Consider the following 26,440-nt stretch of genomic DNA (forward strand, 5'->3'; position numbering starts at 1 on the left):
ATATTTTATTTAGAATTTTTGTGTTATTAAAAATGGTATTGGTCAGTATTTTGTTTTTGTTTGTGTGTCTCAGTCAGTTTGGGGTATTAATGTTATCTAATTTTATCAGGTCTTGACCTAGATCCCCAATCTCCCAAACAAGTGTACAGCAAAGGCTTAAATAAAATGAGACAAGAGGTATGATTTTAGGGCTCCAGGAGGGTCAGAATCCTTTGGCTGAGTTCGAGACTCTGAGGTCTAAGACAAAGACTTCTCTGGACCACCCATTTGATTAGGTCCAAAACAAAGGGCGGGAAACTGAGGAAAGCACAGGCAATGAGCAGGACCTTGGGAGTCACTTCAAGGATGTCTCCAAGTAATGAGTCATGTCAATTGAGGAGAACCGTCTTATCCTTAAGACAGGATAGGAGTGAGACTGTAGGAGTAATTTCTTCAGCTGCAGTCTATCTACTTAATTGATGTTTGAGCCAAGTGTCCACAGCTGTGGCCTTATCTTGCCCTTCGAGGTATCTCTGGCCTCACAGGCCACTACAGGCCTCACCCAGGACCAGTGATGCACAGAGGTTCACTTCTGTGAATCAGCTCCTGTCACCAGGCAAGGAGCCGAGGCCTAGGACAGACTCACAGATAAACATAGAAAGCCAATTAGTTAATTTTAAATCCTGCTCAGAGCCACTTTGTAGTGGTCTCCAACATAATTTCACTTTAAAATTTTGTGAATCTTCCTTAATTTCTACATCATGGCTTGAAATTCATTAGCATTGAGGCTGGTTTCTAAAGAGTTGGTAGAATTTTCTTTAAAACTACCACCAAGGAGTGCTGTGTGTTGGCATTTGAGTTCTTTACTAACTGTCCTACACCAGTGGAAATTGGTGTGTTTTAACTTTTCTACTGGCATTGGAATAAATTTTGATAAACTCTGTTTCCCTAAGAGATTATCTGTTTTATCTGAGTTTTCAAATTTATATGCATGGAGATAGGGAAATTCATCTTTTATGATTTAAAAATTTTCTATGTCGTTAGTTGTTTTTATTTGTTATCCTTTTGACTCCTTTTTTTCTTAGTGGTTTATCTATTTTGTTGATTCTTTCAAAGAATAAAAATTTAATTAATCTATTTGCTTTTTTTCTACTTTACTAATAGTTATATTGCTAAATTTCCTCCCTGTGTCACTTTTTTCCCTTTTGGTGGCAAGTGTTTTACCACTGAAATACATCCCAGATTTCCCTATCTTTCTTTAGGTGTACTTTGATGTTCTTTTGCTAGCTTTCTGGATTGGAAATTTTTATTTATTTTCACTTTTGTTTATATATATATATGTAAGGCCCTGACTTTTTCTTTGATCATTGCATTTACTGTGTATACTAGATTCTGATATTAGAGTTTTCATTATTTTTATTTTTCAGAAATTCTGTTTTTTCTCTTTGTGTTTCCTTTTAATGAAGTGTTGGAGGTTTTCAAAAAATCCATTCTTTAGCCAGTTTCTACTTGGTTGGATGAAATTTATCCTCTAGTGGATTACTCCAGGAAATGTCTATATGTATAGTACTATACATATAGTATGTATCTAGTATTCTCTGGGTTCTTGCATATTCAAAATGTTTTTCTGTATCTTTGATGTTTGAAGGAAACTTGATTTGTTTTCCTTGGTTCACTTGTTCTTTTCTTGAATTTCTCAAAAATATTGTATCACAATTGTCTAGTTTTATATGATGCTCTTAAGAGAATGTATATGTCAGTATATATAATTTGTTATCTTGGTGAATAATTTGATTTTTCTGTTTGGAAGGCTGAACGATTTTTCTAGCCTTAAAGCCAAGTATTTTTGTTAGAATATTTCTTGGGGTGCTCGCTTTGGCAGCACATATACTAAAATTGGAACAATACAGAGTAGATTAGCATGGGCCCTGCGCAAGGATGACACGCAAATTTGTGAAGCATTCCATATTTTTAGGAGTGTAGACTGGTACAACCTTTGTGGAGGTCAGTCTGGAGATTTCTCAAAAAGCTGGAATTGAAAGTCCCATTTGTTCCAGCTATACCACTTCTAGGCATATTCCCAGAAGAACTGAAAGCATCATACCACAGTGATATATGTGCACCTATGTTTATAGCAGCACAATTTGTAATTGCCAGATCTTGGAAACAACCCAAGTGTCCATCAACTGAGGAATGGATAAAAAAGTTGTGGTATTTCTATACAATGGAGTATTACTCAGCTGTAAAGAAGGATCACATTGAGATATTTATCAGTAAATGGGCGCAGCTTGAGACCATACTCATCAGTGAAATAAATCAATCTAGCATGTGTGAATACTGAATAGTTTCCCTAATGTAAGTAATGATTCAAATATATAAAAGTATGTGGTAATCATGATTCCCCATTATGTGGCCTTGAAGCCTTATAAAGTTTTCACTTATTAATTGGAATGGCTTTATTCTGGGCTGCTTGATATTTTGCCTGTGATGAAATGAACAGCTATTTTGAAGAAAATAAGTCATCATAATAGCTAGTGCTGATTTACTATCATCTTGTTTTGAAGCCCCACCAAACTACGGCTCTTCTGTCTCCATTGGTTTTATCATGATGTATCTTGTTGGATTTTATTATATGTGATAGTATAAACAAAAATTGTTACAGGCAAAGAGATAATACAGAAACCATTGTTCATTTTCTGTTAGCTGGTTCTAAATAGCCTACAATGCTTTCATCCACTTGAATGGTTTTACACTGACTTAATATGTTTGAAGCTATAGTATATGAAGTTATATTCAAATATTTCAAGGAAAAAGACACTATGGTAACTACTAAGTCGGGTTATTTGGTGGTAAAGCACTAGGTTGCTGAAACTGTCATGCTTTGACCTGTATTGTTATGTTGTTATGTCCTCTTTTATCTCAATCTCTCCCTTATTCATTAAAAGTTAGTTATTTTTATGATTTTTTTAATTAAGGGGAAAAATCAAACAAATTAGGATATATTATAGTAACTTTTGATTTCCTATTAACTTGATTTGAAGTCCTGTAATACTCCCACTGTCTTGTTTTGACTGATTAGACTGTTCCGTTCTGTATGATAGTATCAAGTTTGAGGGTATAGACAACTACTTTGAAGGCAATAAGATTCACTGTGACACCCATTCTGGTTTGACTATTATCTTCTTTGGAAGTCTTGTAATGTTTACAAGGTTTAGGTTTTATTGGTCTTGTTCTCTACTGTTTTGTTCAACTTTATAATACCTAATGAGATAGACAATTCTTTTTAAGGAAGCAAGAGGCATTATGGTAACCGCTGTTGATAACCTTGTACTCTGTTTTTACATCATGTGCTATGTCTGTCCTTGGTTTTGACTGACAGCTTTGTTTTGCCATATTTGACTTTATTCTCTTCCAAAAAAAAAAGTAATAAGAACTAAGGAGGAATAAAACCAAAATGTATAAATTTTGTTGTAAAAAAGAGAAGGAAGAAAAGTGCTCTAAAGGATACAACAGCAAGAGTGTTTAGGGGTGTTAAATAGCTGACCATATTAATGTTTTTGGTTGGATCATTGAACACAACTGTTTGCAGTCTCACTGTTTGAATGTCCACTTTGTATGCTTTGATACTGTGACTCGAGCAACTGTCTCTAAGATGATAATGTGTAATCTATTAACTGGTGATTTCTTACTGGTTTTTTTTTTTATAGTTCTTGTACTCTTACACTGCTTTGTTTTATTTTGTTTTTTCTCTTTTTCCTTTTAAATAAAATTTAAAAAAAAGAATATTTCTTGGGATTGGTAATTCTGGATCAATTTTCCCAGTTAGGTGGATGGTGGGTTTTTTAGTACACAGATTTAAATATTTTCTTATTTCCAGAAATTTTTTCTTAGATTGTGGTTTAAATTTTTTATTGTTTTTTCTTTTCAGGTATTCTAGTCTTATATGTATGTTGGACTTTCATTGCCTCTCTTTAAACCACTTTCCTCTTATTTTAAAAGTCTTCATCTTTTTCAAATCTTGGTTGATTTGATTTTTAATTTCTTTCAAATTTGTCCTACTGAGTTTCTTATAATTTATTTTTCACTCCTTTTTAAAATTTTTTCCCCTGGTTCAGTAAACTCTCTTTGCCTGCTTTTATCTTTCTCTCCTCTCCTCTCCTTTCATTTTCTGTTACTTCTTGTTTCTTTTCTCCCTTCGTGTCTTCCCTCCCCTCCTTCTCTATGCCCCTTCCCTTCTCCATCCCTCATCCTCCTCTATTGAACCCTAGGTTATTCTGCCACTGAACTGTACCCCGAGGCTTTTTTTTTAGACAGCAGCTTGCTAATTGTTCAGGCTGGTCCTTCTGCCGGAGCTATAAGTGTACTGTGTCACCACACTTGACTCGTTGCATTTATTTTATTTATTTCTGCTCTTAGTTTCTATCTTTTGATTTTAATTTTGTTATATATCTTAATACTTACTTGAGGATAGTTAATTTAAATTGTTATATTAAGGGTTTCTTTCTCTGTGACTTTAGGGAAAGACAACCACTGAAATACTGCAATGTTTTGTTATATGTTATTTTCTTTTATAGTGATTTTGCATGGAACTATTTTTATATTTTTTAAAATTTCATGGGCAAGATTACTAGTCCAAAAAAATTCTTTTCCATCAATATAGAGAAGCACAGTTTCTTTTATGATTAGTACTAGTGAAGTAGGAAAGGAAGCAGAAAGGTCAGTTAATGCAGCTACTTTTTATTTCTTCATGATCCTTAATTTTCTTACTTGTCTTTTCCTTAATGCTGTGTCTCTCAGACCACAATTCTTTCTCTATTTATCTGGTTAACAATGATTCTTTGATGTTACTACTTCTAGTTCTACTTACTTTTAAGTCAGTTTATACCTGTAGCTTTAGACCTCTAAGTCCCAAATCGTTGCGTTGTATTTTTGGTGCTTGGTGCTGGTGTTTATATTTTTGGAAGTGATTTTGTTTCTGTTGTTTGCCCTTCTTTCTGCCCTGTCTCCATTCCGCAATGGGAGCTCTGTGCTTGTTGCCCTATTTTTTTGAATGGCTTGAGTTTTGTGGTATTCTTTATATTCTAGTAATGCTAAAGGTGTAGGATGCATGTTGTATGGTTGTCTTGTTCTTTCTATGAGACTTTAAGGGATATTCAGATCAACCACCATTAGGTCCACCGTTATCCTCTAGTCTCAGTGCTTTTGAAGACACTCAAAACTGGCTAAAAGAAGACAGATAAGAAAATGTAAAATGAGAGAACATTTTACTTCTCATTTACAAATGTAACAACTTACAAATTTTTCTGAATTAGAGGGGAACTTAAGCTTGAGGTTATTTTTGGTTGGCTCTTCATTTTTTGTGTTAAAGTTAAATTAGGGATATATAACTTTGAAAATAGAAGCAAAGGCAGTTACTTTGCATATGGTGGTTGATGGAGAGGAATACATACTTAGTGCTCTCTACACTTGCTTAGAAAACTTACCTAGGGAGTTTATTTTTTAAAAAAGATTCATAGGCTCCTCCATTGGGAAATCTGATTCCTGTACATGTTTTTAGCGGTCACTCTTAAATGACTCTAAACAGCCACCTTTTGAGGAATGTTGACATAAGTGATTCCCTTAACTGTCATCTCCTCACCTGAAGCATAGTGAAAAGGAGAAATTTAGCACCAAAACAAACTAGGTCAGTGCTTGAAGCCAGGATACCCTATTTGTAGACCTCGGCAGAGGTGAAAATGAATCCTTACTAAAACATCTAATGAGAAGATGAGGTCATATGTAGCTTAGATCTCTAATTTCCTTAAATTTACTCATCTGAGTTTAAGGGTGAGAATGTATTGAAATTTAATTTTTAACATACTTTTATGGTTTGGAAAGTTAAGGGTTTTCAAGGTATACATTTTGATGAGTGATGTGTTTGTGGCTTAAATTATATTATAAAAGCACTTGTGCTATTAGAAATGAGTTTCTAGATTGTAGAGGTAGATCTTTAGAGAGGTAAATCAAAAGAACATCAGTAATAAAACAGTAAGAGAGGTTAATAGTAGTAAAGATAAATAAACAGATTTTTAATGGGCAAAATTTAAAACCAAGTGATCAGGTAAGACTAAAGTAGGTGGAGTAAGCTTGAGGCAAGGAATGACGTGACTATAAAGGTAAAAATTATTTAACGTAAGTAGAGACGAGATACGATAGGATGCATGGCTTTCAGGAGGAGTGGTCAAGGATTCTAGAATGAGATTTCAGTCTGTGAAAAATTAGTGCTTTTTGGTCTGCGAGAATCAAGAATCATTATGTTTTCTCTCCATTTGGCAGTGCCACACCTCCAGTATTACAGGCTGATAATTCACAATTTTTTTTTCGCTATTCAGTACCTATTAAATTGCTGTTAGGCATAAAGTAAGAATACAGTCTCCACTTTCTCTTTGCTATTGGTCGAAACCTTCAGAATTGTCTTCTGGGGACTGACCATGGTGCTGACCATGGCGCTTCCTATGGTACTGTCCATGGTACTGTCCATAGTTTTGAAATTGTAAATAGCTTGGTCTTTTCTATTTAGGAACAATGATAAAATGAACTTGAAAACTATAGTTAGAGATGACAGTTTAATTTCTTAGTATGCAGATGTATATGTATACATATATGTGCCTATGTGCACACGTTTATACATTATATTACAATATTGCATTGGATTGGTGCACATAATGATACCATGCTGCACAAATATTGCTGAAATATGATTTTCATTCAGCATGTTTTCATGTACCATATATCTTGGTTAAATATAGTTCAAAATTTTATTTTTTCATTATTGCTTGACTATTGCAAATAATGCTACAGTGCACCTCACTATAGCACTTTTTTAGGCAAATATTTTAAGAGTCATTCTGGGATAGATAACCTGAAAATGGAATTTCTAAATCCACTAACATTTCAACCTACAAGTACTCAGGAGAAACGCTGAATCTCTTTTGCCTATTCAAATTACTTAGCATGGAACTTTCGCTTTTTAAGAAATAGAAAGAAGAAAAAATTCTAAAAAAAAAAAAAAAGAAAAAGAAATGTGAAGAAGGAATAAAAGGTCCCGAATGGAGTCAGGAGAGTTTTGCAAAACTTTCATCTCAGATCTGAGATGAATAAACAATTTTCAGATGAAGAAATACAAATGGCAAATAAATACATGAAAAAATGTTCGCCATCACTGGTCATTAGAGAAATGATGTAAATTAAGACCACACTGAGACTTCATCTCACGAGTCCTGAAAGAATGGCCAAGATCAAGAAAACCAACAACAACAGATGCTGGAGAGGCTGTGGGGAAAAAGGAACTCTCCTGCACTGTTGGTGGGAGTGTAGACTGGTGCAACCATTGTGGAGGTCAGTCTGGAGATTTCTCAGAAAGCTGGGACTGGAAACACCATTTGACCCAGCTATTCCACTTCTAGGCATATTCCCAGAAGAACTGAAAGCATCATACCACAGTGATATATGTGCACCCATGTTTATAGCAGCACAATTTGTAATAGCCAGATCTTGGAAACAACCTAAGTGTCCATCAACTGAGGAATGGATAAAAAAGTTGTGGTATTTTTATACAATGGAGTACTACTCAGCTATAAAGAATGATCACATTGAGATATTTATAAATAAATGGACACAGCTTGAGACCATACTCATAAGTGAAATAAATCAAACTCACATGTATAAATACCAAATAGTTTCCCTAGTGTAAGAAATGATAAGAATACATAAAAGTATGTGGTAATCATGATTCTCAGTCATATTGGTTTGAATCCATATAATGTTATCACTCATTAATTGCAATGGTTTTAACCTGGGTTGTTCGATCTTAGTATTGGTGATAGTACGAATAGCTATTCTGAAGAAAACAACACATCATATAAGCTAGTGCTGATTTAATGTCATCTTGTTTTGAAGCCCCATCAAGCTGTTGTACATCTGTTTCCACTAGTTTTAACATGTGGTATCTTACTATATTTTACTATATGCAATAGTATAAACAAAAAAAATTTTTTTTGTCTTTTTCCTTTTTCTTTTTTTATCAGTACCAGAGATCGAACTTATGACTGCCTGCTTGCAAGGCAGCGCCACTGAGCTAAATCCCCAGCCCCTAACAAAATTGTTTATAGGCAAAGAGATAATATAGAAACCGTTGTTTGTTTTCTGTTAACTGGTTCTAAATACCCTGTAACTTCTTCATTCTCTTGAATAGCTTCAGACTGTCTTGATATGCTTGATGCTATACTCAAATAATACAAGGAAGGAGGCACTCTGGTGACTACTAATATGTTAGATTATCTGGGGGTGAAACACAATGATGCTTAAATTGTTTGGTTCTGACCTGTGTTGTTCTAATACAATGTCCTCTTTTATCTCAATCTCTACCCTTTTTTAAATTAATCTATTTTTTTCAATTAAGGGAAAACTAAATTAAAAAATAGTGGGATATATTATAGTAACTTTTTGCTTTCCTATTAACATGATATGAACCCCAGTATTGCTCTCCCCATCTTGTTCTGTCAGATTTTACTATATTCTATTTTGTTTGATAGTATCAAGTTTGAGGGTATAGGCAACCACTTTGAAGGCAATAAGATTCACTGTGATGCCCATTATGCTTTGACTGTTATCTTCTTTTGAAATCCTGTAAGGTCTCCAGTGTAGGTTTTATTGGTCTTGTTCTGTACTGTTTTGATCAATTCTATTATACCTAATGATATAGGCAACTCTTTTTAAAAATAGCAAGAAGCACAATGGTACCCATTTTTGATCACCTGATATTCTATTTGTGCATCATGTACTATGCCCATCCTTCTGTTCCAACTGACTCTGTTTTCTTTAGTCACGTTAGGATTTATTCTTTTCAAAAAAAGTAATAAGAACTGTGGGCGTAAAAAAAACTCAAAAAGTGTAATTGTTATTAAAAAGAGAGGAAAAGAAGGTGGCTATAACTGCATGTATGTTTGAGTGTGTAGGATGGAAATCCATATTACTGAGCTTTTGTTGGATCATTGAACGGCACTGTCTGCAATCTCATTATATGAATGTACACTTTATATGCTTTAATTTTATTATTTGGACAACTGTTTCTAAGATGACAATATGTAACCTATTAACTAGTGATATCTTACTGTATTTTTTTTCTTGAAATTCTGTATTATTTGTACCCTTTTACTGCTATGTTTTTTTATTTCCTTTCTTTTTTTCTCTTTAAAAAAAATTTTTTTTCAGGGCTGGGGATTTAGCTCAGCGGCATAAGCGCCTGCCTTGCAAGCAGGCAGTCGTGAGTTTGATCCCTGGTACCGATAAAAAAGACAAAAAAAAAAAAAAAAAAAAACTTTCAACCATGACTTGGTGCATTTTCCACCCATACTTACTTGGGCTTTATTATTTTGCTTTTGAAATATTTAAAGTACATTTGCCTCCTTTAATGATGGTAAACTAAAATATAAAAATGTGTTTAAGAAATATCACTCAAAAAAATTTATGGAAGGTCCTTGTACATACCCTCACTGACTAGAATATAAGAAAACAAGTTAGAATTTATGTTATAGGGCCAGGGATTTAGCTCAGTGGCATAAGCGCCTGCCTGGCAAGCGTGAGGTTGTGAGTTCAGTCCTCGGTACAAAAAAAAAAATTATGGCATACAGTAGGAATGATCACACAGGATTACCTATCCAGTCTTCTGACGAATGAAGGCACAGAGAACTAAAATGATTTACCTACGTTTGAGCAGGATCCGTTGAAACATACAGAACCAAAGTACTTTTGAAGAGAACAACATTGCTGTGAATCACTATAATCTTTGCAACAGGTATTTAATAACTACAGATGAACTGAAAACTACACTACAGCAACTTTTCGTTTAACTTCTTGCTATTTGACCAGAGTAATTCACAAAAGTACCATATCTTCTTGTTTAAAGTGAAAGTAAACAACTAATCTTTTTTATTACTTGTTTTTGTAAAGACTGTAGAAATTCTGTTATTCTTTGTACCGGGACTGAAAGTTATTTCAAAAGTAGCTTAAAGGCCTTTTCTTGGACTTTTGGTCCATGGATTGGAGTTTAATACTGTCTTATGTATATAAACTTCAACCATAGCTTTCATATGGTTTCTTTAAAATAAATGGAGAACTCAGACTTTTTGAAGCATGTGAGAGTACAGAATCCTTTTGAATTGTAATGAATTTCACTCCTAATCTTTTCTACTTTATATTCTCACACCTAGTTTTACAAAAGTTCTTCGTTTTCCAAGTTTTTCCCCAAAACTTCTTACCTAGTTTTTAAAAGATGTGTTTGTTTGTTTGAGACAGGGTCTGACTGTGTAGCCCAGGCTAGCCTCGACCTTGTGGCAGTCATCTTGTCTCAGCCTCCTGAGTGCTGGCATTACAGGTGTGCACCTCCATGCCTAGCTCCATTTACTTTTATAATACCAATTTTATAATGTAAAGGTGTAAAGTTTTTAATGCTACTTAATTATTGCATAATTATTGTAACAAGTATACGTAACTCATAGAGCATGAACCCATGATGTGTATGTGGGCCTGCAAACTCTAAGGCATTAGAGAAGCTACCGGCAGTGTGGTATATTAGAGGAGTAAAAAGTTTTCATATGACTTGAATAGTAATTTTCTTACCCAGGGGTTTGTATATATGCTTGTCCTGTCTCTTTTGGTATTAGCTTTGAAGTCATTGGGGTTTTGCTGTTTAATTTAAGAAGTTCTTGAATATACTAAACACCTAAAAGACACTGTTAGATGCTGTAATAAAAGATGAGTTAAAAACATGGCCTTTTCCCTGTTGCATATCATCTACCTATGTAACTGACTATATAATAGGTGCTTAATAAGTTTTTTTGCTGTTGTTTGTTTGTTTATGACAAGTTCTCACCATGTAGTTCAGGCTGGCCTTAAACTCACTGAGCCTTCCAAGTTGGCCCAGAACTTGCAGAGATCCTCTTGCCTCAGCTTTCTGAGTGCTGGGATCACAGGCATGTGCCATCATGCCCAGCTTAATGTTTTTATAGTATTAAAAGAGAAATATCACATTCTAGCTTACTCTAGAGCAACTCACCTAGTAAACATTGTTCTCAGCATTTTTGTTTTTTTGCCCTGCATCTTTTTTTTTTTTTTTTAATCGGTACCGGGGATCAAACTCATGACCGCCTGCTTGCAAGGCAGGTTCTTATGTCGCTGAGCTAAATCCCCAGCCCCTTGCATCTTACTTTTGTAGAGCAAAAGAATCTGCGTACCTCTCACTGCCTCCCTCTTCTGTCTTTCTTGTGTCAAACAAAAATCTTTGGAAACCACATGTAATGTCAGCTCTGCTAGGACTTTCCATAATGATATTTTGCCTTTTGTTAAATTGGAAAGAAGTTGACGTGTAGCCTATAATTAGAGGGCTTTGATTTTGCATAGGTGAATGAGGAGTAAAAGATGAGGGAAAGATTGATGGATATTTTCTACTTAATTCAGATGAGGAAGAAGTCTCTAGTGATTATTTTAAAATTGGAGCCTCTCTTCCTCTTCCTCTGATGAAAGCTGTGTGAAGCCCTCTTCTGGTCAAATATTGAATTGATTCATTTATGTTGAACTTTATTAGAAATAGCAAATATTGTGTGTCCTTGCAATTTTTTTTTAAAAAAATGTTTTTTTTCCTCCTAGTCTCTTTATATACATTTGACAAAGCCAAACAGTGTATTGGCACAATGACCATCGAGATTGATTTCCTGCAGAAAAAAAGCATTGACTCCAATCCTTATGATACTGACAAGATGGCAGCAGAGTTTATTCAGCAGTTCAACAACCAGGCCTTCTCAGTGGGACAGCAGGTATGTTTAAATTTTCTTTCATTCCTTTCTAATCCTGGACATTGTCTAAAATTAATTATACTTTTTAAGAACTGAGAGGAGCTTTGCATATGAACAGGTATGTCTGAGCTGATTGATAAAAAGGAGATGTGTTTTCTGAACCTTTTGAAATCTGTTTATAAAAAGTTTAAAGTAACTTTTAGACTAAGATATCATGTATACTTATAGTAACTTTTCCCTCTGCAAATTTGGGAACACTGTAGACATACATCTGAAATTTCTTATTGCAGGATATTTGTTTTGTCTCTGGAATGTGTTTATGTTTCACTAAATTTCTGTAGAAAAATAGTACTTAACTTTTTTTTGTTTGATACTTATTCAAGAATCTTAAGAAAACTAAGTACATATATTTTCAAGATTTATATGGAACTTCTGAAGCCTACACTTTCCCTTTGAAAACATTTGCAGTGTTGTTTTTTTTTTTTTTTGGACTTGAGACAATGTTACATGTTAAACTTCCTAAGATTTTACTTGAAGTATGAGTTTATAAATTATACACCTAAGTAATCATTGCTCTTTTGACCTTGCCATCACATTTGTCCCCTTTTCTGTGACTTTTAAAGTCATTACAGATGACTCCTTCATACCCTGATTCTGTAGCATCAGTTCTCAAAATGTGATTCAGAAACCCCAGGGTATCCTTCAAACCTTTTCAATGATTCTGCAAATTCAAAACTGTTTTCATGGTAATGCCAAGGCATTATTTGTCTTCTTTCTTTTATTCTTTCACAGGTATATAGTGAAGTTTTGCAGAGACTATGTGTTATGTGCTAGCATAGCACATTGTTGCTGAAGCAGGTGTGAGGATCTAGTTATCTTACATTAAGCCAGACACTACAGAGATTTGTGAAAATGTTACAACGCCATCTTTTTTTTTTTTTTTAGAAAATAGGCTTTTTAAAATTAAAAATTAATACGTAAAATTTATTGTCACTAATTTTAAATCAATATACTTAACATTTTTATTTCTTATTTCTAATAGGGTAAATAATGATAGATATGATCTATATGAACAGAAGCTATTTGGGGTCCTCAAATATTTTTAGAAGCCTATAGTAGTACCCTGAGACCAAAATGTTTGAGAATCACTACTCTGTAGCATTCTGATCACTAATGACTTACCTAGCCTGAGGAATGAGAACTGTAATAGAAGGCAAGAGATACTGAAGTGGAAAGAATGTTACTTTTTACTGTTTTCTAACTAATATATCTAGAAGAATAAGATTAATGACCTAGGTAGTCCAGGCATCATAAAATCCATTTTTTGCAAACAGAAACTGAATTACTGATAGATAAGAAAAGAATATGGTATATTTTTAAGGAATATATGAAAATTGGAATGAACTTCAGAGATTATCTAGTGTAACTTTATTTACAAATGAAAAAAGGTAAATTATGGGGCTGGGGATTTAGCTCAGTGGCATAAGCGACTTGCCTTGCAAGTGTGTGGTCATGAGTTCGATCCCTGATACCAATAAAAAAAGAAAAAGATGAAAAAAAAAAGTAGAAGGTAAATTATGTGCCTGTGGTGTTACAGCTAAGAACCAGTTAAGAATTAAACAAATGTTTCAGTAGCATCAAGTATGTTCCAATCACTCTCATAGAGCTTGCTTTCTAGTTGAGAAAGACAGAAAATAAGAAAAGGTGTGTGTTGTTGAATACTCTAATGTAAGCAGACCTCAATACTGCACTAGAGAGCCATTGCCATGCTGTTTTTATCAGATGATTTGAGAAAGCTGCCCCAGATGCCTTGTTAGCTGGTAATTTGTTGACCATCAGTCCACTGCTTTTTGGCTGTGCTGTATTCCTTCTGGACTTTTATACTTACATTGTCTAGCTAAACTTCATTGTTCCCATCTTTGTCTTTACATTTAGTATCTTAAAAGAAAATACATATAATGTTTAATAAAACGTGCTATGGTATTTGTAATGATTTAAAACTCAATGGCATTGACTATGTCAATAAATCTATGAAGTAAAAGTATTCCAGAATATAGAGAAGTAAGTATCTTATCCCAAAATATTGTTGTTGGTGTTTGTCTTATTTGTAATAGTAATGGCAGAATTGTATTACTATTATATCCCAGCATGCTAGACTAGAAGGCATGCAACAGGTATTTGGTGAGTGAATGAATGAACATTCAGAAGCCTTCTCTGCACTTGTGTGGCAAGCATTTTATGCTGTTTATAGAAAAGCATGGATTTTAAAGTCGTAGACCTGGACTTGATCACTGGCACTATAATTTACTGTAACTCTAAGCTCACTGCTTAGCCTTCTTCTGAATCTCAGCTTCCTCACTAGTAAAGCTGAACAGTACTGTAGTTATTTCCAAGAGCATCTGTATTAGTTTTGTAAGCTCCCATAGTGTTTGATACTTAGCAGATTATAAATATTAAGATCCTCAACACTGCAAGTGTGCTTGTGGAGCAGATTTAAGAAGGCTACAAAGGAGAAAACTGATTTTTTGTATTTGGAAAATGTACCCGATAATGTGAGGACCAATTCATTCATATCATAAAGTAATTTTTCTCCTACATAGCTTGTGTTTAGCTTCAATGAAAAGCTTTTTGGCTTATTGGTGAAGGATATTGAAGCCATGGATCCTAGCATCTTGAAAGGAGAGGCTGCGACAGGTAAAAGACAGAAGGTATGCTTTATTTCTAATCTTTATGCTATGAATTTGCAGATTAATTTTTTGACTATTGATAATTTTTTTCATATTGTGTTCTCTTTCTTTTTAGATAGTAAGAAAAGATTGCTTTTGGCAACCTTTATTAAAGTACACTTACTTGCAGACTTTATAGTAATTTAAAATTTGTATGTACTTATTGATATTTGTGATTCTTGTTGAATGCAGAAGCATTATTGAGAAGATACAAGCATTTAAATGAAGTAGGAATTGTTGAATGTAGTTGTGAAAATAAATAACTCAGATGATAGTTTAGAAGACTTGCTTTACACAGAGATTTCATTCCTGTTTTATTTTTAGCCTTGCTTTGAAAAGAAGACTTCCAAAAGTCTGTTATTAGCCTGCTAATTATTATCTTTCTATATAGATTGAAGTAGGACTGGTTGTTGGAAACAGTCAAGTTGCATTTGAAAAAGCAGAAAAATCATCACTCAATCTTATTGGTAAGATTTAGTTTTATTTTTTGTGACTCAACTGAAGTGATTTTCAATTGCAAGAAGAGAAAAAAGGGTTTCCTTTAAGAGAGCTTATCACAAAATCATGGAATATTTTTTTTATACCAGGGATCAAATTCATGACATTGCACTTACCAAGCAAGCACTTGAACTGCTGAGCTAAATCCCTGGCCCAATCATGGAATATTTCATGTTTATCAAAGTACTGATGAAAAAGTTTAAAACCTTCATCTGGATTAGCATCGGCCAATAGAAATAGGATGTGAAACACAATCATCTTTTCAAGTTTCCTAATAACCACACTAGAATGAGTAAAAAAGAAACAGTGAGATTAATATTCTAACTTTAAATTCTTGATAATTTTAGACTTACAGATTTGTAAAAGTAGCTCAGAAAATTTCTGGCTACCCTTCATCAGTTCCCCCTCATGTGAACACCTTATATATCAAAGGTGTTCAAAACTAAGATACTAATAAGGGTCTCATGGCTAATAACTTAACTTTAGACTTTGTTTGGATTTTACCAGTGTTTCTATTATGTCATTTTTCTGTTCTGGAATCTTATTTAGGGTTATCCCATGATGTATTTAGTTGTTTTTAGTCTTTTCCAGTCTCTGACATGTCATTCCTCAGAATTTCTTCATCTCTCATGACCTTGAGAACTGGCCAATTATTACATGTCCTTCACTTGATTATTGTGTTGAGATACTATTAGCACTTTTAGTAGGAGTCAAGCGATGGACATACAGTTAAAATCTTTCTAATAATTCTTAGTTCAGTCTTCTTATACTTTTTGTTTTGTTTTTCTCCTCTTGTACTTTAGCTTTATTTTTAGTACATCAAAATAATGCAGTTTAGACTCTAAGAATAGTAGCTCATCAAAATGACAGTGCCATTAACTGGATAGTAATACTTAGATTTAACTGTGTTCATATTTTCCTCAATAAAAAAAAGTCTTCATTCCTGTACACTGTCATGTCCAAGGTTACTTAGCTTTCTTTAAATGTGTAACCTTTTTCTTGATTCATAAATTACTATTCTCTCTTATATTTTCTTAATAATAAAATATGGATAGGCATTCTCTCAGAAACATTGGCATTCTAAAATTTGATTATTTTTATATTGTTTTATAATTTGCTTTTTGTTTTAACATCTGTCAAATAGATTAATAAACTTAAAATATTTTTAATGCTTATTTATATGCTGGGTGTATCATAATCTCCTGTTAGTAATGCAATATATACTTTTTTGTGAGACTAATTTGAAGAATTTAATAGTGTTATACATTATATAAGTTATTATTACCAGTTAGAAATAATTAGGTGATTTTGATCATGTTGATATTTAAGGGGGATGGGGATTTAGCTCAGTGGCATAAGCGCCTGCCTTACAAGCAGGCAGCCATGAGTTCAATCCCCGGTACCGATAAAAACAAACAAACAAAAAAAAGACAAAAAGATATTTAAGGTAAAGGTATACAATAGACTGTGCTAATACTACAGAAATTTTTTAAAATGAAGTTTGCTCAGTAAAGATATATAGGGCTGGGGATATAGCCCAATGGCCCAGCACCTGCCTGACAAGTGCAAGATCCCAAACCTGATTCTGGATACCAAAAAAGAATACATACACAAAATAAAGGTATGTATGTAAAAAAAGAAAATGAACATATCACTTATATATCTGTGTTCCCAGTAATCTCTTTTGGAAAGATTTGTGATGTATTGAAAAGCCAAAAAGAAAAAAAGTTTTAAGTAGTAATTTTTGTTTGACTAGTTTTGTTTCTTTGAGACAGGGTCTTGGTGTGTAGCTCAGCCTAGCTTAAACTCACTACTTAGCCCAGGCTGACCTCAAATTCACAACAGTTCTCCTGCCTCAACCTCGAGTGCTGGATTACAGGTGCCTGCCACCACACCCAGTTAAGATTGTATATTAGTATCAATTAATGAGTTAGTTGTTTTACCTTAGTCATTTCTTTTTCTTTCTTTCTTTCTTTTTTTTTTTTTTTTTTTTTTGGTACTGGGGATGGAACTCACAACTTCACACCTGCCAGGCAGGTGCTTATACCACCAAGCTACATCACTGGTCCATCATTTCTTTTTCTAAACAAGCTTCAGCTGATTTAACCTCTCCCAAAGCCATGGGTCTCTTTTGGTTGATCAGTGCGATAGAGAAACTGCAGGTGAAACGTACCCAAGGTATTCCACTGTATCTGGAGAAGTGTCTTAATGGTAGTGTCCACCTTCTCCATGATGACTAAAAAGTGAGTGTGTCAGTCACAAATCAAACCCTGGGTCTTTGGATACAAAAACTGGTAGGCTAACCAAAGAAGCCTTCATTTCATAAAAATGCAGCCATTTATTTATTTCTTCATCAGAGTTCATTAGACAAGGAGAAAATTTTATGTGCGTAATATGAGCCTTTAGTTTTCCCTTCTCAACTGTGAAAGTATCTCCCATCCCTACAGGCTTGTTTCCATAATGGTTTCCCAGAGTCTGTCTCATAGAAGTCACAAAGTTAAGTTGTCCAGTTCTTATTTTGGCTTTTACCTCAGTTACCTTCCCAGGTTGACCCGCACTGGCAAAAAGATTAGTCATTAGTGCACATCCAGAATTGTTGTGTTTCTCTAATAGGTCTCCTTCATCTGCAGGAAAAGTAACTTCTGTTCACAGGAGGGTTGTGTTTGCTTCCTGTCTTGATTAAGTGGCATAAACTCAGAATTGAAGCCAGGAGTCTGAAATGGGCCTGCCCCTGCTCCAAGAATAAAAGCTCCAGGCAGCTTGATTTCTTTTGCAATCTTATTCAGATCATAAATTTCTTTTTTGTGTATAAGAGGCTTTCTTAAGTAAGGTACACCTCCTACTTCTGCAATTCTAGTTTTCCCACAGATGCCTTTTCCAAGGAAAGGTGAATGGTTCTTTAGTCAAATCAGGACAGTCAACTATAGAGACCTGAACATCAGCAAAGTTATCTTTTAGCCCTTCTGCATAACTTCAGCAAGTTCTGGCAGAGTTGGCACATGAAAAGAAAACTCAGTACAAGCCAAGTGATGCAATATATGTATAAAGTGATTATTACTTTGTGTCCTATTTTTGTATATAGTTTGTTAAGGTATTTTATCCCAAGAGAATTATATAACTTTCATACAGTGTATATGTTTCCAGGTAATCTGTTCAAAAAAGAAAAAAATGAGCAAGTAGTCTGTGCAAGGATGCAATTTCCATCAGAAAGAAAAATCATGTAGTAACTTTCCATACAGCAGTTTTGACCACAAGAGGGTAGTAGAGTGTAAGCAAAATACTTTTGATCACTTCCTGAAATAAATCTTTTCCTCACAACTCAAAACATAAGATTAAGATCTAAACTTTTTTAATGTGATATTTTCTTTCCTAACTTTATAAAAGCTGTGTTTTTCCTTTTTATTATAGTAGACTGTAAGATACCTTTTTTCTTTCATGTTTGAAATAGTAAAAATGCGGTTTTCTGGAAATACTTTAGGTGGCACTCTGACATTTAGATAATTGTTGCTCTTGGGAGACTTGTAAACATGAATTTTGTAATCATTGAAATCTTTACAATGATTTTAGACTTTTGTATCACGTAAAGAAAAAGCAAATAAAATATCAAGTTGTTTCAAAACATCTCAGACAAAGGGCTCGTATACCCAATTATGAGCCTAATCTAGATAAATAAAAATACACTTGCTTTAGGAACCTTAAAAAACTGCTAGATTCTTGTTGAATTTCAGGCAACCAGTGTTTTTTTCCCCCTCAGGTATGCATATGGTGTTTCATCTAACCAACTATGTTGCTGATTTGGTTGAATTAAGGAATAATGAAATCAAATCCCATGGATTGATTACAAATAGAATATAGACCAAAGCATATGTTTAGGAAGTTACTTTGAAAGTTTAGTACTGACTCTAGAAACCAGAAAAAGTAGATAAAGCAAAATTATCCTAATTATTAGAGAATCACCCAAAAATATCTTAATGTTTTTTGCATAAGTGGAACTTGTCTTTGTTCAGTTAAGATGCCCAGAGAGTATCTGTCTTTTTGCACTTTGTGACAAAGTTCTCTTTTCACATTTGATTATGTTTGATTATAGGCAAAGCTAAAACCAAGGAAAATCGCCAGTCTATCATCAATCCTGATTGGAACTTTGAAAAAATGGGAATAGGAGGTCTGGACAAAGAATTTTCAGATATTTTTCGACGAGCATTTGCTTCCCGAGTATTTCCTCCAGAGATTGTGGAACAGATGGGTGAGTTCAAAACGAAAAATTTGATAAAAGCTTGTATTGTTAAAAAAAAATTAAATGATAATCTCTTTTCAGTGGTTCTGAAATTATTTTCCAGATATGCCAAAAGTGTTTTTCAGTCTTAACTGCTTTTCAAAAAAATCTGTAAGTTTTCTGAAAAAGTTTCAGAATATTTAAATTTATGAAGAAGTAATAAAAAAAGTATTTTTGGTTGTTTTATTTATTTGTTTAGTTTAGAGTGTTTTTCTAAAGGGCAGGTTTAGAAGTTTTACCTATTTTAAAAACCACTGTAGGTCAGATTTACCCTGCTAAATAGTCGTTATCTATTAGACTATGAACATTTTTCTAAAATTAGATGTTCTTTTTAGTAAACTATTGCATTACTCAATTAGTTCCTCTTCATACGAGTAAATGATTTCTTGGCATGTTTTTAAATTGAATAATTTTGATCTGAAAAGATAAATGCAGGATATACATGGCAGTTTTTTATATTGCATACAAAGAAATTCTGTATTCATTTATTATTTTCTTCTTGAAGGTTTATTTATCTGTGTGAAGTGACTATTTGCCCAGTGGAAATGCTGTAATAACCGTTTTCATATACCCATATCATATGTTAAATTGGAATATGAGCAACAGGATATTTGAGAAAGAAATTTATAACATAAAAGCTTCTAGCAGACTATTTGTGTAAAAACAGGATCCAAAAAAAAACGAAGGAGTACAAGTATTTTATTCCCCTCACCCTGTCTTTTTCTTTAAATTGCTGCTGGAAGATAAAAGTATATTCATCACGGTTGGGATAAGAACTGCTTTCTAGGCATTAAGTACTTGGATTGTATTAGCCTCCAATTGTTGGTAGCTTTTCTGCCTGGTCACTCACTCTGATAATTTGAAGGCACGACACACCTGTTCACTGGGTAAAGGTCGAGTTTGGAATTGGATTAAGAGAAACTGACAGAGACCCTCATCACCTGAGTTTTATACACCTTGAAATGGTGGTAACATACTTTTTGCCTGAAAGATACAAAGGCCAAGTCTATAAAACAACAGAATTCTAATTTGGAAAATAGTTAAAAAAAAAAAACAAACCATGATATTGTAGTTCACCATCTTGGTAATAACGTATTTTGAAGCACAATAAATCCTTAAAACTTTTTGATAAAACCTTTATTTAGGTGTATTCTGGGTAAAAACAATTAAAAAATTAAAAATTCCACATTTTCTAAGTTATTCTTACAATACTATTTTTCAGATCTGAGACCTAGAGGAGTTAATGATTCTGATTGCTTGAATATTTACATTGTCTAGCCAAGTCTTCTGTAGAAAGCCATACTGTTTTTAATTACAAGTATTTTTTCTCTCTTTGGAAGCTTTGTTATTTAGTACTAGTTTCCTTTTTGTACATCATCAAGTCCTTGTGCATGAGGGTCTCTGTCTGAAGTTGAGTAGTTAATGCATAAGAAGTAAAACTCTTCTCATTAATTTGTGACTTTACCAGCTGTCAGAGTGCTTGAAATTAAATCAATATAGGTTTGGAATTTATTAGTGAATTTTAATCCACTTCTGATATCCATATTTGAAGTATAGTGGTAATTTTTTTGTTGTTCATGTGATTTGACTAAGAACTGTGGAGTTGAATTTTGTGTTACTGTGGATAGCCTTTTTTAGGGTTTTTTTTTTTTCTAACATGTTTACTCTAGTTTAATTTGTCAGAGAATGAGCTTTTTCTTTTAAAAATTTGTATTTTTTTCTCTTTATAGCTTTTTGCTATCAAGAAGCATGTTATAAATTCAATTTAAAAGACAGCTAGTTTTAAAGCTACTTTGGCTTTTGAGCCAAATTGTAAAAAAAATTTTAAAAATTATTAATGAAGCTTCTTCTGAGTATCTGTTAAAAAAAATAAACTTACTTTTTTAAAGGTTAAATGAGTGAGAAATAATTTTCTTACCATATATGTTATTCCCATTATAAGTACATTAGGCTTGGTAAATATATGTATGAATAAACATTGCTATACTTACCCAGAATGTAAATGAAATTATGAAATATTTTTATGTATACCCTATATCCTTTTACCTTGCCAGGTGGGAACAAAATTGATTGATGTTTTTTCATACTCATTAACTACATAGATAAGACTGTGTGGTTTGGGGATTTGCTTAGACAATAGGTATGATTTGTAATATATTTCTTTCCTTTTGCTTGTAAAACTTCATGTTTCCTTTTCAAAATGGAAAATATGAGCTAGTCAAGGCAGCACACATCTGTAGTTCCAGCACTCTGGATGAAAGACGGAGATTGCAAATTCAAGCCCAACCAACTTAGTGATTTAGTGATTCCCCATCTAAAAAAAAAAAGAGTACACTAGGTCCTGGGTTCACTACACAATACTGCTAAAAGAACTGAGAAAGACAGACACAGAGACAGAGAAAGGAGGAAGAAAGGTAGGAAGAAGAGGAGAAAAGGAAGAAGATGATATAGATTAGATACATACAGAATATTGCTGACGAGATTTTAAAAAACTAAATGACCTAAATAGAGGCACTTTTGCAGTGAAATTAGGGATCAAACAAGGTAATACATGTGAAGTAACTTTCATAGTTTCCAATTTGTTGGGTTTTTTGTTGTTTGTTTTTTTTACCAGGAATCAAACTTAGGTGGTTAGTAGGCAGGCGCTGCCCTGCTGAGCTACATCCCCAGCTCTGGTGTCACTCTTGAAATATTTCCAAGTACATAGTATATAGTGTCCTACTTTGTTATATTCTTATAAATTAAAATCAAGAAAATCCTTAAAGGGAAAAGGAAGTCACATAAAGCCGCATAGACAGAGGATAAAGGATATGTGTAGAAATAGGAAAACTAAGTGTCAGTGTAGATATTTTGGAACTGTCAGTTTAAACTTTTTTTTTTGTTATTGTTTTAATTAGTCAATTTACTTTTTTCTCATCAATAACAGTTCAGCTCACTCAAAACCAAGTAAGATACGTGGGTCACAGTGGTACATGCCTGTAATCCCAGCACTTGGGAGGCTAAGGCACGAGGATTATTGTGAGTTCAAGGCCAGCCTGGGCTATAAAGTGAGTTCAAGGCCATCCTAAACTGCATAGTGAAACCCTGTCTCAAACACATATACACACATACAGAAAAACAGCTCTTTCCTAGGAGTATTAACATTTGATACTAAACCTATACCTTGTACTTCATGAATATCAAGTAGATATTTAGTTAGAATATTGTTTAACCCCACAGTGATAGATTCTTACTTAGAAATCACCTTAAATCCATACTTTGTGTGATGACAGTAGCACTACATGGGTTTTAAGGTAGAAATGGGAGCATCAGCAGTTAGTATTGGGAAGTTTAGGTGAGTAAGTTCAGCTGCTGATTGCTGTCTTTGAAATTTTTTGGTATTAACTGAATATAATATCCTTCTGCTCAGATATTTATCGCGCTTAGTCTTTGCATGCAGTTTTGTGGAGAATGCTAGGTTTAATAAATGACTGAGTGCCTCAATTCTCATTGTAGCTCTAGTTTTTTGGCAAGGAGAGTTTCTGCAAAAGAAATGGCAGATCTCTAAACTGAAAGTGTAGCAAAAAAGAAATTTTTTCAATGAATACTGGATAATTGCTAAAAAATTAGTGTCTTTTTTTTTTTTTTCTTTTTGAACCTGGGGTTTGCTCTTCAGTTTAAGCTGGCCTTGAACTCACTTTGCAACCCTGGCTGGCCTCAAACTTGAAGTGATCCTTTTGCCTCTCTCCCTCCCAAGTTCTGGGATTACAAGTGTGCGCAACCACGCCTAGCAGTATTTTAATGTGCTCTTGGCTATAGGTTCACATCTACTCAAGGAAAGACCTTCAGTAGAACTAGAAGGGAAGGGTATAGAGAACAGAGGCTTCAGTCTCGCTGACTTTGGGGTCTTTGTGAACTCTGGATGTCCAGGCCACCTAGGAGGGAGGGAAGTCCCTTACTACAGTCTTTCGCTCCACACTCCTCCTTTAGAACTGGTACTACGTTCTTTTTGGTTCCCTTTTCCCTGTGTCTCCCTCTCTAAGTGCATTTTCAGTCTGTATTTTTAAGGTTTCTTTTGAAATTCAACAGGGAAGCGAAATTCTTTTCTGAAATTATAAGTAAAACTGCAGTTCCTCTCTGAAGTAGAACTGCCATGAAGATAAGGAGCCTTTCAGTCCCATTCAGACATCTTTCACATGCTAAGAACAGTGCAAATAAAACATAGTGAAAAAAAGGGCACTAGCGTTTTGTGCATGCTATATTTGGGAGAAAGGGAGTTCTTGCTAAGATTAACATAAACACTGACACTCTTAAAATGCATTTTCATACCCCCCACTCACGAGGAGAGATTGCAATTTAAATGGGGGTTAAGACATCTAGCCAAACTCCATGGCTCTGTAAAAGGAACCCTAAGGCTAAAGAGCTTATCTGAAATTTGAAAAAAGAAAAAAAAATGAAGCTTTCTGACATTCATCTTTTCCCTTGTATTAGTCATAACTTGCTTTTCAGCTATATTTTAGGTTTCGAATGCCAATCTGACATCTGTTCAAGTCTCCCTGTAATTTATTAGCAGAGCAAACGAAAGCAGTTGTTCACTAGAGATACAGAACTTTTCCCTTCTTACTTCTCACTAAGTTCTCATAGATACCTGGATATAAGGAATGCAGTAATTTACTAATTCTAACTTTACGTCTGGAAATTTACCAAGTTGTGTGTGTGCGCGCGCATGTCTATGGTAGAACAAAATAGCTTATGATCATGAAATTTCCAAAATCTCTATCCCAGTATTCAGAAACAAAGCTTATATTCTTTTATAAGATATCTTTTATAAATTGATTTTTTTTAAATCTTGGTTAATTTTTACCACTGGTTTTAATTTTTTAAGTTAAATTGATAATTGAATAAAAATTTATTCCTGTGTCTCAAATAGTAGATAAATTCAGCTGGTGTTTTGTTTTTGGTTTTGTTTCTGTTTCAAACAGACTTTAAGAAATAAATCTTTTGAGAAAGCAGAACTGACTTACAGTCATCAATGAGTTAGATATCCTGGCAACTACGGTTGGATTACTTATAGAGCAATAATTGAGTCACTACAAAATTGAAGTAAAATGTCAACCTGAAAGTTTACCACTAAGGAATGATTAACACACTCATGATGAGATTCTAACTCATGTCTTGCTGCTGGGCAGCTTGAGCCACCAGCGGTACATGCATGACTGTCCTATTGCACAACTTTTTATTAATTTTATGTGATTCGATCTATTTGTACAGTAATACAGACTTTCCAATAGGAGAGTCATACATGTACCACGAGTGGTTCAACTGGTGGGAACATGTTAAATAATAGATAGATTCATCTTAGAAGATACAGTAGAGCCACTCGTAAAATCATATAGTTCTAAAAGTGGACATATTTATGTTAATAAAAATACATATAAAACTAGAAGTAAATGCATTACAAAAATCTCTGAGGGTGGGCTGGGGATTTAGCTCAGTGGCATAAGCACCTGCCTTGCAAGCAGGCGGTCGTGAGTTCTATCCCCAGTACCGATAAAAATGAAAAAGACAAAAAAAAAAAAAAAATATCTCTGAGGGTACATTAAGTTGGAAAAAGTGTTTACATTTGTGAAAAGACATTAAGAGGAACCAAGGGAGACCTTTGTTCTTTTCCTGTTATCCTTGTCTATTTTACCATACTTTATATCTGTTTTGTGCAATTTTAAGTAAAGATATCAAAGGTTGTTTTTCTCTCAGAGCAGCCATCGGCATAGAAAGGGAGCAGGCAGATACATCCCACTGTCTTCATGAAGCTTTATGTGGAGGAGAAAACTAGAGTTATGAACCTGGATTCTGTGGTCTCTGATGGCAGCCTCTGATCGAATGGAGGCGGGAGTACCTGTCCTACTTTCGTAAAAACTAAAAACTGTTTCTTAGGAATGTAACAAACTGCTTCCTCCCAGTACTTTCTGCATTATCTAAATAGGCATATCTAAATGTGAGAACATTTGCATTCAGATCTCTGAGTAACTGAGAAGACATTAGGGAAGAAGGAGTGAGAAAAAGAATGATTTGATTGAAAACAGAATTTCTGATATTTGAAAAGCTATACAAATTTTCATTTGGTCTTCAAAAACCATTTTGTTGAGGAATCTAACTCCTGTGACTCCTAAAGTGAGAAATATTTCTCCTGTTTTACACTTAGGTTTAGATTGGTGATGATGATGGGAGCTAATACTTTTATAGTGTGAAACTATTCTAAGTACTTTATTATTTTGTACATTAATTTATTTGATCCTTGCAATAGACTTATGATCCAGTTTTATGGAGTAGGAAACTGAATCTCAGAAAGGTTTAGTAATCATTCAAGAGCCACAGTTAGAAAGTCCTAGAATCAAATTTGAACTCAGGCAGTCTGGCCTTAGAGACCATCCCTTTACCGTTGCACAAAATGATCTCTCACAAAAGCTTATCATGTGGAAACATTGTAGTAGGTCTCCTTGGCCCCTTTTTTGGTGACTTTGCAGGTGGTCTTTGAGGCAGGCTTTAATCTAGGCAAGGGCTTTTCAACCATTGCATTGGTAACATGTTGAGCCGTTAATTATTTGGCACAGAGGCTGTCTTGTTCATTGTATACAAAATTATACGGTGATATATTCATTTTATATATTCAAATTGTCATGAGTTTAAGAGACTTGAAAAACTGATGGTAGGACTATAATGCCACTTTTTCATGTGTTTCTTAGCACTGGTGTAACACAATGTGGAAAGGAGGTAGTTGCTATGGTTGTGTCAGAGAAGTTCTATCTTAAGTGGACCATCAACCTAGAGATGAAGTATAAGTGTTAAAGTCATTTAAAAGTTAAAGAACATAACCCAACAAATGATACCAAAAGCCAGCATGTGACTAAATTCCAATTGAGAGGTACAGCTAAGTCATCCAGGAATTTAAAGAGAATTATTGACCACTTTATGGAGTAGAGAGAACTTGAGTGAGGTCTTAAATGCTAAGGGCTTTTGGATGGGGAGAGAGGAAGCAAGTATGGCACATACCATATCCTGGAAAGAGTGACAGAGTAAGCAAGGTGCAGAATTTACAAATTAGACCAGTTAAGCAGCCCTGATGTTGGGAAGAAGGAAGAAATAAAATTGAACAT

General features: G+C 34.1%; 1 protein-coding gene, 1 non-coding gene and 1 pseudogene across 3 annotated transcripts in view; 2 read left to right on the forward strand and 1 right to left on the reverse strand.

The window, feature by feature from the left end:
- The window catches only part of Nsf (N-ethylmaleimide sensitive factor, vesicle fusing ATPase), a 155,126-nt gene that overhangs the window by 28,622 nt on the left and 100,064 nt on the right, over positions 1-26,440 (forward strand). For both annotated transcript variants that reach the window (XM_063242057.1, XM_005001966.4), the window contains exons 5-8: positions 11,665-11,831; positions 14,411-14,518; positions 14,928-15,003; positions 19,122-19,277. In XM_063242057.1, the coding sequence (XP_063098127.1) occupies positions 11,665-11,831; positions 14,411-14,518; positions 14,928-15,003; positions 19,122-19,277 (507 nt within the window). The remainder of the gene's footprint in view (positions 1-11,664; positions 11,832-14,410; positions 14,519-14,927; positions 15,004-19,121; positions 19,278-26,440) is intronic.
- On the forward strand, positions 1,846-1,952 carry LOC111755671 (U6 spliceosomal RNA). Its single transcript, XR_002790224.1, has one exon. It is a non-coding gene; the product is annotated as a U6 spliceosomal RNA (small nuclear RNA).
- LOC106026760 (ester hydrolase C11orf54 homolog) lies at positions 17,137-18,471 on the reverse strand (annotated as a pseudogene).

This window comes from Cavia porcellus, unplaced genomic scaffold (assembly GCF_034190915.1).
Source record: "Cavia porcellus strain 051 isolate PalLab524CR breed Dunkin Hartley unplaced genomic scaffold, mCavPor4.1 scaffold_32, whole genome shotgun sequence".
Classification (NCBI taxonomy): Eukaryota; Metazoa; Chordata; class Mammalia; order Rodentia; family Caviidae; genus Cavia; species Cavia porcellus.